This window comes from Bombus pyrosoma, linkage group LG2, assembly GCF_014825855.1.
Source record: "Bombus pyrosoma isolate SC7728 linkage group LG2, ASM1482585v1, whole genome shotgun sequence".
Lineage (NCBI taxonomy): Eukaryota > Metazoa > Arthropoda > Insecta > Hymenoptera > Apidae > Bombus > Bombus pyrosoma.
Genome location: NC_057771.1, coordinates 7,008,448 through 7,022,004, shown reverse-complemented (window position 1 = coordinate 7,022,004; position 13,557 = coordinate 7,008,448). Strand labels below are relative to the sequence as shown.

General features: G+C 42.2%; 2 protein-coding genes across 9 annotated transcripts in view; both read right to left on the bottom strand.

Moving 5' to 3' along the window:
• Nucleotides 1-2,836, bottom strand: part of LOC122577702 (SH3 and multiple ankyrin repeat domains protein 3) — a 176,233-nt gene extending 173,397 nt beyond the window's left edge. For 6 of the 8 annotated variants that reach the window (XM_043749183.1, XM_043749182.1, XM_043749191.1 and 3 more), the window contains exon 1: nt 2,543-2,836. The gene's annotated coding sequence lies outside the window, so the exon portion shown is untranslated. The remainder of the gene's footprint in view (nt 1-2,542) is intronic. The other 2 variants (XM_043749194.1, XM_043749195.1) reach the window with 1 other exon arrangement.
• Nucleotides 2,837-5,380: 2,544 nt separating this feature from the next.
• The window catches only part of LOC122577878 (dentin sialophosphoprotein-like), a 144,878-nt gene continuing 136,701 nt past the window's right edge, over nt 5,381-13,557 (bottom strand). Inside the window, exon 9 of the mRNA XM_043749593.1 lies at nt 5,381-13,519. Coding sequence (XP_043605528.1) covers nt 13,342-13,519 — 178 coding nt within the window. The 3' untranslated portion in view covers nt 5,381-13,341. The remainder of the gene's footprint in view (nt 13,520-13,557) is intronic.

The following is a 13,557-nucleotide window of genomic DNA, read 5'->3' as shown; positions in this document are numbered from 1 at the left end:
ACGTATCTTAAAGAGAAACGAAGATGAGGAAAATAAAAGTAGAGGAACAGAGAAGGGAAAAAGAATAGAATTTCTATTCTCTCGGATATTTCGGAATGATAGACAAGGTATTTCAGCTAAGGAAGAAGGCACTGCGCGGGGCCTTAGAGCGTCTGTTCCGTCAAGCTGGAATCTAGCGAGAGGGCCGTCTAATCGTGGAGAACGCGCGACCTCCGTCGTGGAGGCATAAACAGCCAAGCGGCGCGAGATCTCTGTTATCTGGCCGGCGCGGCGAAGGGAAAAACACGCGCGGCATTACTCTGCACCTGTATATTTCATCGAGATACTAACGAGATCGCACGAGGGAAACCCGCGCCCGTACACGTCTCCCTTTGCCCTCAGTGAAATACAGCCGCTCGTGCCGGAATTCAACAACGGATCTCGCTGAAATTCTAAATAGACACGACACCACGTTAGGCGCATGACTTTACCTCGAGTCGGCGAACCTCCGTGTGTTTCACGACTCTCGACTATTCCACGATTAGCGTAGGTGTAGTAACGCGTGTTGAATCGCGTGAGATTCCTCCGAGACGTGCGCGATTCCGCGATACAATTCGATGTGCCACTATAATTCGATTCCTTTTGGAATTTCGATTCAACTCGACGGCACAGCGACGGTTGTGTTATTTTTGTCAGCCACGTGGAATATTTTATTTTTTATAGCGATAAAGCCAAGAGGCGAACGACTTTCCGCTTCTACGCGATAATTTAACTGCGGATGTTTACGCATTTATGAAACGTTTGAAGGTACAGGCGTGCGCACGATAAACGCAATCTGCAAAAGTATATAAAATCTCGGAGGTAAAGTAGTACTTGTTACAATATTTAATGGCTGATAAACCCCTGCGTACGTAGGTTCTATTTCTGTAATCGTATTCGCACAAGTATGAAATTGCATAAACATTCGCTGTCTACTGACAATTAAATTGAAATTATTCTGCAACAGTTTATTATCGCCGAAATATTTCATTACAAAAACTGATTAATCGACCTTTCGTAAGGTCGATAAATTCATATAAAATTCTGCTATGATATAGATTATTGTACAAATTTTCGATTGTAACACGAATTTCTTAAACCTTCTAAACGCAATGATTTTGTTGCTATTTTCATACTGTACGCGTCAAATAGAATCGACTGATGTATAACATATTATATTTCGCGCAATATGCCTTAAATTTACATAAAATGTGAAATCTTTCACAGCGTTTGATAAGATAATAATGCGTAAACGTACCCTACGATTAGAATAAATATGAAGGTCTGTACGAGTTGAAATTGATCGTTTTCGAGGGTTAATTTGGTTTCAAATAATCGGGAATCGAAGTGGATGAAGAAAAATGGATGAGAAAAATGGATGAGAAAAATAAGAAAAGTAGCGTCACTATCGAAACATGGTCGAGAGCTAATGTCCCTTTGGATGGAACGCGACGCGATCAGCCTTCGACGCGTTACATAAGCAAGGTAAACACTTATGTGCGCGAAAACCTGTTGTCGGACACGTCCAGGGAAAACGTTACACGTGCCAACATACCTCAAGAAAAGCATGCTCTATTTGAGTTACACAGAGGCTCGTCACCGGGTAGCAAAAACTATTTGTTTACCAGCAATTGTGTCTACCCTTGGCCGAAAAAGCGTGGATTCCAAGACGCAATTTGCCGCGTGTTGACGAAACAAGGCAATAATCGACAGAACGAATTTCGCAAAATCGTTCGTCGTAAATTTATATAAATTTACTTGTAAATTGACGTACAAATTTCGTATGAAAATATGGTTATAATTATTATGGTATTATAATTTATAATTTATCGTGTTCGCGATCGTTCTGTGTATTTGTACGTTTCTATAGAATAATTACGACGTACGCGTTCGATATATAATCGCAAAATTCAAAGCTTCGAGAGCTTCCATTTTGGTGCAGTCGATAGTTCGGATCAATGGCCATCCTTCAAAACACCATTCGATAAGCGAAAGTGATATTAACGCATCAGCTGTTAATAATATTATTAGTTTGCTACGTACTCCAACACTATATACTTCTTCCTTCTATCGTATATTTTATATTATCCGGTTAATTAATTGACGAACGTGCAATTCCATGGAAACAAAAGTACGAAACAAAACACAAAAGGTCGACTTATGACGCGTTAATCGCAAACATTCGGCTTACTTCAAATCGATTGACGGCTACATCATCTTCTCATAGCATAGTACAGTGAAATATTTACGATTGTCGGTTAGAAAAAAACTTGTTCGGGATATGCCGGTAAAAAGCAGTTAGCGAAACAGTCACACCACGCGAACAACGTCACCGAACGTACATCGTGACGGACGTCCGAAAATGCAGGAAACTCTACGTTATCGACGCGCGGTCGTCTTTTTAAATTAGAGAACCGTGGAACGATTCATTGATCGAACCGAACACGATGACGACACCGTTCGTGTTCGCGTACCGCGTTTGAATGTCGCGAATGAAACTAAAGAAAAGGTCAAATGTACTCACCACCGGCGACGAAGTGACGTTTCGATGAAATTCGTCTGTTCAACTTTCCTCTTGAATGTAGAGTTCTTCTTCACAAATCGATCAAGTTCGTCGACACTGTACTCGACCGTAGTAAGATGGTCACACTAACACTCCCGTAAAAACACTTTTATCAGCACGAGCGACGTTAAAGCGACACCCTCGTTTTCGCGCCGAGGCGCGCGTTTGACGTGTATCACGAACACGAGACGACAACAAATACGTCTTACCGGTCTGAACTCGCGCTCGCGACTACCCAGAACGTCGACCGTAGTGATCGCAGCGCCACGCGTGGAAGCCGACTGAAACGCACGAAAACGAAATTTCGTCCCGTTCGTGTCGCGTTTTGTCCCCCTCGCTTTACGAATCCCCCGCTTTCGATCAAATTCGAACAGTTTCAATGCACAGTATGGTTGTTTTGTTAGACAACAACGAGGACCAAACGTGAGCGATCTTCGTGATATGATGGCACACTATACGCAATCGTAATCGGTAAATTGGGTTACGTGCATCGAAAGTACAACAGCCGAAATATTTTTCCTTGGAAGGCGATTCACTTGGAAAATCAAACCGATTGAATAATTCGCAAAACGATTAAAATCGCTCGAACCGTTTAATCATTCGATACGTGTTTGTTGTTTGCACAGTTACGATCGGTGTTTGTCGTTCCCGATTGGATATTTGATTTATACATCGTCCTCCCGACGTGACGCCATTACACTGGAAAAAGTGGCGCCAAACTGTCGCGATTGTAACTATCGAAATTAAAATGTCCGTTTCGAGAACTCGTCAGAATATCGTATCTCGCAGATCAAACCTAACAGAAATGTTGAAATTTCGAATTATATCTTTTGGCTTCATTCATACGCGATAAAAGGTAATATTGCTTGTAGAAATATATTATGATATTATTATTTGACAACGTCCAGAACTAGGGGAACGAGTTACGTCGATAAAATTGAATCTCGATAATCGCAGATGGGGATGATGTTTGGAGAGAGAAAATGTCAATGACCGTAGGACAACGGGCGGGCTGAATTTCATCCCAGTGTCTCCTTAACTGTACACGAGCGGCGAAGAACTCGATGGGGCCGACGACGAGGGTACGGGGCAAGAAACGAACGCTCGTATAATCCGCGTTCCCGACGATCTGCACCGGTACCATTACCATTACCATTACCATTACCATTCCAGGTCTCCTTCCCGTTCTTTCACCGGGCAGCTGGTAAACAGTATTTCCAAGTCGACCGAGTAAATCAACAATCGTTTGTCTTCCGATTACCGGTGCGCCTGTTTTTCCTGGTCGGCTTACTTACTTTTTTCGCCACCTTCCTGTCCCGATCTTGGTTTCGTTGGCCAACGATGCATACAGTAGGTTCGCCGGTCTCTCCTCACCAGGAGCAACTTCTTTGTCACGAGCTTTCTCCTTACGGGAATTCATCGGAGAATAATAGTGAGTAACTGTACAGAAACAGTCGGGCCACTTTGGCCCGTAAACAAAACGTGAAATTAATTCTAGCTTTCTAATTAACGACCTAGTACGATGGTGGAACGGCCATGCTTGTAACAACGCGTCTCGTTCCGTTTGAATGGGAGGACTTTTATGAATTTCGAGAAACTCTTTTGTTCGTAACAATCGCTTAAGTTTTCTCGTATTGCCGCGTTGGAAATTCACGCTCCTTGTTAGGTAGAAGCTCACAGTTAACGGAGCGTTATGGCGTCAAGAACGCGAATCGGAACCATAACGAGCCATAATGAGTAATGCAGTCGATTCGTTTGTTCGTTCGACTAATCGTTCTCGTTGTCGCGCGAACATCGTTCACCTGCAATTAACGAGTTCGCGAGTCAATCAAAGAAGGAAAAAGAGCATAGGAATCGGCGTAACCGGACACCGTCATCGGTTAATTATTTTTTTCCTCTCGCATGATCGACATAAATTTCGTTCGTCTTTAAAAAGGGCACGCGAGCCGGCTTATCGAATTTCTCGTCGACAGCACACATCCGATGTCGTTTCAGCGTAGCCAACAGGTTGTCCAGAGGAGAGTCGATCCTGAAATAAGGATCGGGTTTCCTGTATTTTCACCACCTGAGGGAATATCGTATTGCCCGTGGACAGGGTGGTTTGTGCCGGAAACGGAAGCCACGCTTCCATAAAGCAGCCAAAAGTTAATATTTCACGCAAATATTCTCTGCGTGGAAAATACATGATAACTTTGCTGGTTTCGCATGTGAATGCCAATTTCCTACGAAACGTATCGCTGTTGCGTAATTTTTGGCGAGCGTGAATTTGCACATTTTACAACTAAGAGATTAAAAAAAGAACAATGTAACGATCGTGAATCGCCTTTTGCAAGATAACTATTGCCTACAGCGCTCAAAAACATCCATCATGGATGATCGTAAATTAACCGTGGAGCGAGGTGATGTTAAAACGCGAATTAATTCTTCAAGGTTGTAATAAAATGATGGCGAATTTAGAACGAACGAATTAAAAATAAAAATAAATCTCGATGATTAAAAAGGTAATTATCTTTTTATCGTCGCGATTTCTTGCATTTTTGGCGTCGAGTACAAAAAACTACACACACTTTCAACTTTTTGTAGTTGATGACATTCAAGATGTGAAATTTATAGTCCTACGCTTGACGGTTTGTCCAAGTTTCAACTCGTATTACACTGCGAAGCGATCAATTAATTAAAGCGATCGATTCGCCTGAAGATACGGCGTTAAATGCGTTAGATGCTCGTAGGAAACATTCGGAAATGTAAGAAAAATGAACGAAGCACGGATCGGGTAAATAGTAAAAGAAGTACACCGTGTTACGATATCGTAACCGTCAAATTATTATTACTCTCTTACAATATCTGTCTCTTTAATGTTTTCCTTGAGCTATAAACCGTCATTCGTGTTTGTACATGAAAGTATCCAAAAAGTCAAAAGCACTGTTCAACGCTTAGTTTCTTCTCTGTTCTCGCGCTTAATACGGGTTTAAAAAATCTTCGCGTGCGCTTTATCTAAGTATATTACCTCCTACACGTATTATTTCTCATTTTTTTTTTTTTTATTTTATTCTCTTGGGGTACCACTATGTGGATTACAATGAACACCGCGGTGCTTTCGACGATCGCTCGACAGGATCGGTCAACGCAACGAACGCGAGACGTTGAGCTCCCATTTTTCTTCCCCGTTTGGCAGTGCGAAGCGATAGTTTATCGTTTTCCTTCGTTTTCCTCGATTGTTCTTCCTTCCCGTGTGTTTCGTACTGTCATTATACATAGTATATGCTGGAAACACAATTGATGCAACGAAGTGGCAACTGATTGTCCTTGGTTGTCACGATAGTTTTGTCATCGTATAAAATCCAGCAAATATTTTCGCGATTACAATCGCGCCTCTATGCCGCTTCCCAGAGCGCCGCCTAATTACAGACAATTTATCGCCACTTCATCGGAATCGTGGAAAAATTAGGTCGCTAAAGAAACGATCGGCTCTTCGCACGGATATATCTCGCAATGAACGATCAAGTAAAAGCGATTTAGAGCGGGCTTTCCAGTTTTCAATGTTGAAAGACACTGTATTTCGATGGTGCCGATCCCCGGTTCCCTACCGATCAATCACACACGACTGACATATTATGGCGCCTACGTTTATCTCAACTATTTTTCTTCACTTTACTCTTTCTTTGCCCCTTTTTTAGCTTTATTGTACGCACGATGACAGGCGAGACCGTCACACGCGTTCTCTACATAGCCTAGAATTTCAAGTATTAATCGAAACTATGCGCTATTATTCCTCTACTTTTATACAAGAGACAAGCCTTTTCTTCTAACCGAAGCAATATCGCAGCGCTCATGACGAACGTCGAAAAGCGCGTTACGCGTCCAACGGAGGGGAAACCGAACGAAACAACGTGGAACGATCGTGCGCATACCAGGAGTACCTAAACCTCGTGTACGATAAATAGGTAATAGGTGTAGCTCGTTGCGAACAAACGATATGGAGAGGTTTACAAAAGGAACGTCGATACTATATTAGATATACCGATATGGTCTATAAGAAACAATCTCTCCCAACGATCATTCTTCCTCGTCGTATTTTTACATAGAATTTATAATAAATGCAAACACTATATTCGTAATACGCTATCCTTAGCCGCGCGCTCGATGAAAATTTCGAAGCGCGACAATGATCCATATTTACATTGGTAAAACATCGTTCTTCTTCCTTTCTTCCTGTTAATCTTTCTAATTCTATTACTTTATTTTCGTAATCATCTTTTTTTTTTTTTTTTGTACATTTACAAGCCATGTCCCGCTGTATTTTTATGAAGGACGCGCGATTCGCTCTAGCGTTTGCAAGCGCTGCTTCAGAGAGAGCCGTGAAAACTAGAAAGCCGTGTTCGGACAAGTTCTACCTTAACTAGTCGTCGTTTCGTTTCTTTCACACGTCGACGATGAACGAGGCTCCGAACTCTTCCCTCGTTGTTCATCGAGAAACACAGCGAAATTCGTCCTAATATCGAACACGAACGCACGGTCGTGCAAGCGTTTCGGAATTTAGGCGCGCGCTTTTTCTCCGCATGCGGTAATTTCGAAAGAAAATACGTTTACGTTAGGATCTCGACGACTAGAATTCTGAATCGATATGTTGTCGATAAATAGACAGGACAAATGGATCGTTAGATAGCGCGTTGCTCGTTTCTCGCTTCTGTTCCGAAACACTGACACGGCCAGCATTCGAAGTGACTCGATTTAACTCTTAAGTACGTTCCATTCATAGAAGTTGATAGTTGCCATAGCTAGATTATTCGTACCTTCTATTATACGTATTGCTTTTTCATCTGTGCGACTGTTAAAATCTTATCGAAATTGCATGGACGCGTAAACGTGCGAGGAAAACTCACGCGGTGTTCGACAAGTTCGTGATTCGCGTGAAAGATCGTACTCAAGGGTTAAATCGTGTCGCGTTAGTCAACGATAAACCGATTGGAATGGAGATTTATGTTCAATTTCACGCGTTACATCTTTTTTTTTTTTTTTTTACAAACTTATCCACTATGTCTAATGCTTCAAATATATGCGAGTTTGACAGCCGAATCGATGGGAAAAGAATAAGTGATATAATACATTTAACGAACACATGTCTTTGTCTCCGAGCAATCGTCGTTAATCTTCCTGGTTCCGTTTTCTTATTTTAGAAGAAAAAAAAAAAAAAAAAAAAGTAAAAGAAAGGAAAAGGAATAAACCGCTAGCGATTTTTATTTTAAACATCGATTAATACCACGTAACCAAATATAAGGCAAAAGAAAATGTAATAAATCCAACTACGATACGTCTCTTGTCGTTCTCGTTTCAAATTATTTCGTATAATCTTCTTTGTAAAAATACGAGACGTTTATCAGCATTCTTCTTCCCCTCTCTAACTTCCTCCCTTTCTCTCACTCTTTTTCGCCCATCGTTTCTTTCCTCTATGGTTCTTTTTTTTTTTGCCCCAAAGTGTAATCGATTGTGTCTCTTATTTACACAGTGCTAAACAATCTATTATAATTATAGCCGGATACTCTCTCTCTCTCTCTCTCTCTCTCTTTCTTTTTCACTCTCTTTCTCACTCTCTCGTTCACTCTCACAATCACTCTGTCTTCCTCTATCTTTCATACACATGTACAAAATCCAAAACCGGGAGAACAGCTACGATCGACGACGAACACCGCGTATTTTGAGACATTCCTTTCTTCGAAACGAACAAGGTGTGCTTCGTAGCTATTCTTCAGGCCGAGTCACTCTTGCTTCCAATACTAATGGATATCTAATTATCTTATGTAAAACTTTACAAGATCCGCTAAAATATACATTTACTGTTTAATGTGTAGAATCGCGCGGGTAAAAGTTACTATCGCTAGCGCGAAGAAAAACTCGATATAAAAAAAGAAAAGGAAAGAAATACGAAAGAAATGGGATTAGAAGGGGACAGGTCAAACGAGGAGGGCTATGAATGAATGAATGAATTTCTTCCCAATGAAGGGAAGAAAAGAAGGAGAGAAAAAGAAATGAAAAAGAGACAAATGTACGAAAATCATTTTTTAAACGACAAACATGGTGGTACGTGAACAGTTATGTCCTTCCCCCTTTCCGTCTTGATGTTTTATCGCCTTTAAGTTCGCGATACAGAACTTTCCTCGCTAAATCGCGGGTTCTTTTTTGTATCTTTTGATCAAATTAGCGCCACTTAGATCCAATCAATGGACGATAGAAAACAGCGAAATTATTTACGCTACAGTAAATCATTGAAAGAACTAGTAAAAAAAAAATTCCTCAGTCACAGCTTTGAATTTCTTATCCGATTTTGTTTTTTCTTTTCGTTCCACAAAATTATACGATAATTAGACCCTAAACACTAAATGCGGACAGTCTTTTTCGAAGCGAACTATGACGATTACAATCTAAACAGTTGACAAAATTTGTTGCGGCAGCTTGAAAAAAAAGTCAGATTCCGGTATCGGTCTAAATTTTCCGTCACGGTACACTGCCACGAGATCAAGCGTGATCGTATGGCCGAAAGATTCTCCCGTTGATCCACCCTCGCTAAGCAACCGAACAATTACATCTAATCGTATTAAGTAAACTTAGTAATTTCTACCTAAACAACGTTACGATGACGTTTCTAAACCTAATCAATAATTCGATATTTCTTTACGACTAAATACAGTCCGTCGCATTCCCACGTGCTTGACGACAATGCTTTAAAAAAAAAAAAAAAAAAAAAAGTATGCTCGATTCCTAAGAGAAAAAAGAAAACATTACGAACACGAGTTCCCGCGCGAGAGAAATTGGTCCCACCCGTGATAATAGCTTTTTTTTTTTTTTTGTTATCGAGCTACCTTCCCTAAAGATCTAAACGCGACGAGAGTGGAGCGAGAGGAACGACGATCGAACGAATCGCGATCACGCCACGAAATAAGTCGAATAAACACGAACACAAACATGAACACGAAGAAGAAGACGAGCGCGGGACGAACACGACGAAAAATCAGAAGGAACGAGCAGCACACGTTGCACACGTGTATGGCACTGGCGGGGAGATGCCAAAAGCGATAGAGGATAAATGAAAAGTTTAACGGTAACGAGGAAAACGAACCGTGTCGGCGAGAAATGAAAGAGGAAAACGGACAGAATAAGTCGCGCAACAAAACGACATCAATCGACCGCGTCTCTATATAAGGTTCAACGGTGACTCGCTTGTATACATGTATACCTATATACATATAGGTTATACGGGATTCAGATTTGCTCCGTCTTACGTTCCGCTGGCAGTGCCTTGGTTTCGCGTCCATCGTCGTCGTCAGACTGGCAGTAAACACGCTCTCTTGATGCACGTTTCGAAAGAAGAAAAAAAAAAAAAAGACAGAGACTCCAAAGTATAAACGATTAGAGGGCGACCGGTTAAACTCGTGCAGGAAACAATAATCCGCGCTATACTCGAAACTAACAAGATAGAAGCACGATGCTCCGCGAATGAAATAAGGCTCTAAGGGTGTACGACTACCGCAGTATTTAAACGGCTGGCAGTGCGCGATATTTGGCAGTGACGCGTTTTCATTTTCTTCGAGCTCGTATCGTTTCCCATTTCCCGCGAGCCAGACCGGCCACCCCTCTCGTAATTCACCGCGGCGTCCTTCTCGTTGAACACGCTAGGCGTGTCCCGCCACGAGAATTCCGTTCAAAAAGCTGAATCTCTTTCTGGTTTGAAATTCGCAAGCTGATAGGCTGCGCCTCGCCGTTTCGACGAGTTCAATATCCCCGGGATAGAAGTGGCGGCCCGTACCACCGAGCGATTTATCGATAATTTCAACTAACTATTTACACGCTCATCCGCGATCGTCCCGTTTACTGGCACACGCGAACGTTCCCCAATATACATAATACATACGTCGATACTTTTACGAAGGAAACTAACGGGCGTCAATAGCTATTTTGTCCGGCGGAAAATTCGCGTGCGCACGCGCCTGGAGCAACCGGGACGCCACATATGCATCCGCGGCAACTAGAGATCTATCGGGTTATACAGTTAATCGTAATAATAATAGTAAGAATAAATCGATCAATTAGCCTAATGTTCTTAATTACAATCGTATTGTATTGGCAGTGTTTCTTAGCTGGTGTGTGTAGATGTGCTTCTGTCCGTGTGTGTCCCAAGTTTCTCCCTTACATGCCAGTTGTCTTTTCGGACGTTTACAGGCCTTTACGTCTTGCTTATCTTTTTACGTTCGATTCCTTTCGTTTTCCGTACTAGCTACACAACACGTCGTCGACACGAATTTTCACCCCTTTCACTTGTTACTCCTCTTAATTTACAAGTATTCTCTTTACTCTCTACAATTATGTATATATGTGTACAATGTGCGGCATCACATCCCACGATGTCAGACATCTTCCGCGCGATACGAGAAATATATTTCTACGATCTCGGCGTATCTACACCTATGAAAATAGCGATCCGACACACTTCGTTCCGTAAGTCCTCCTTATTTTTGTTCCGCAGATCCGCGTTCATATTACTCCCTCAACCCTTTAGTAACTCTGTGGAAAATGTAACACAGCCATCGTGTTCTATCTCTATTCAGAGTAGTAACAGTTCTTCGTTACGGTCGTACAGCACGATGCATTCGCTCTCGCTGCCGATTAGCTGGTTGTTCCTTCTGTCCGCTTTCTTTCCAGAGATATACATATACTTTTGTCGCAGGTATTTCCGACTGGCAATTCCATGATATATCTTCTGCCACGTCTCTGTACAGTCGATCGCAAAGTCTTGGCTCGTTTCTCCAATGTGTTTCCTTGCCATTTTCTCTTGTTCTCTCCTTTTCGGTTCGAATCGGGTGAAAAACGTTGCGACGATGTAAAAACTTGGAATTGAGAAAGTTTGAAAACGTACGTACGTAGAACGTACCTGATGAACGGTCCTCGATAACTTCACGAACGGTGAATGATAGTCGTTATCAAAATGATCGATTATCCGGACATTGCTGCTTTAGTTTATCTCCTTCTTTCCTTTCCTTTCTCTTTTTTCTCTGTTTGTTCCGACTCGGCGACCGGAAGATAAGAACGAGAGGATTAAAATGGAAAGAAACGATTGTTCGATTTTGTCTCGCCACGCAGCGACAGGTTCGCATTGGCATGCTGCACGTAACTTAGCAGGAAGATAAAAATAGGCGACGACGAAGTACACGAGAAGTCGAACACGCTCTAAGCACGAACGAGTCAAACTCGTCCTTTCTATGTCTCGAGCGTGCCTCGGGCCTCGGGCCTCGACCTTCTTCTTCTTCTTCTTTATTTCATTTTATTTGTTCGTTTCCTATTTTAATTTCATTTTGTACAATATTTTCTTTCGAAGGGGAAAAGAGGATAAATCTCGATAGAAACCCCGTTGGCTCATCAGTCGTCCGACTACGATTTGCAGTTTTAACTCTCGCGTCGACTTTATTCTTTATCACTATCTCCTCTCTTTCGTTCTCCGTTGAGACCATTTACATTCTTTCCTTGGCTATTGCTTTCTGTTGTCGTCTTTTCGCAAGATTTCGTTATCCGATAACCCAGCACCCACGCGTACACGCCCCCCTTTACGTCCCTCTTCTTCCTCTTTATCTTCCTTCTCCTCCTCCTTCTTTTATCTTCCCCATGTCGCACGACAGCGGCCTGCACGAATTTCTACCGAGCTGAAGATCGAGGTAGATACATCTCCTTTTGAAAGTTGGTCGAGGGTCGAGGGCAAGTCGAAGGAGGTCCGCGTTTCACGTTTTCCTTCCTTACATCCCTTTTTCTTTTCTTCTGACTTCTCTCGGGGTACTTAAACGGGGCCCGGAAGTGCCAAGGGGCCGGTTGTTAGATATTAATTGATTCCTAAGGCCACCAGAGTGATTATCTCCTTACAATCGTTAACTAACGTCTAACAGTTTGCATTTTTTTTTTTCTTCCTACTTCTCCTCACTTTTTTTCTTTTTTTTTCTTTTTTCTCGCACGGTTAATGCGTCGCATGAGTCGTAAGTAAAATTCTCGTCTCCATCCTGCGTTATTGTTTCCTTTTTTTGTATTTTTTCATTTTAATTCAACTCCGCCGTCTTCTCATTGGTCTTGCAAGACGGTCAACGATATAAAACGTTTCCACGGTGAGGCACTTTTGAGGCCCAAACCTAGCTCTTCCGAGTCCGACGAGTGTCACCGCTTTTGTATCACAGGCACTCGTGGCAGGAATCGACCCCAACGTCGTTTCATCAAAATTTGGTATCGATAGGCAACAAGAATATCTTTCATCGCTATCCACGACTACTAATATATCACCTAACGATCGTTTCAATTTAGGCTATATAAATTAGAATGTATTACTATTTCCTTCCCCTCTGGGTACTCTTAGCTACATTCTTAATGTTTGTCCGTTATTCGTCTCCCTCTTTTTTATTGTTCTGGCTCGCGATACAAGCTCATAGAGCTCACAGATTCACAGATTCGTTCTATAATAATGCAGTATCTTCCTCGGACATCGGTTCTTTTCTACATGGACACGTTTGCGTATCCATCTATACTCATATCGTGCGTTTCTTGTTGCAGTCAGAGGACGTCTTACCCGGATCCTCTTCTCGACACGTTCAAGTTCCGATTAATCTCGTCAGGCTCCATCTTTCCAGACCAGAAAGCACGACTGTCCTGATACAGGACTCGTCGATATTCGTTTTCTGGCTTAATCGTCGCTACATCATCACGCTTGTTCTCGATCACCATGATCGGCATTATCACGAGTTCTTGACCGGTTTCCGGCGTTGCTTCACTCGCGCCAGTGACGGCATGCCGCCGTTTACCGCCGAATACAGAGCCAAACTTACTTCTTCCGGGTGAGACGACGCCACTTTTCGTATTTCGACGTTTTTCGTGCTTTGTACTTCGGACTCTAGTACCCATTCGTCTGGCTCGCTAATGGAAAATAAAAGGATTATAATACTTTATGATAG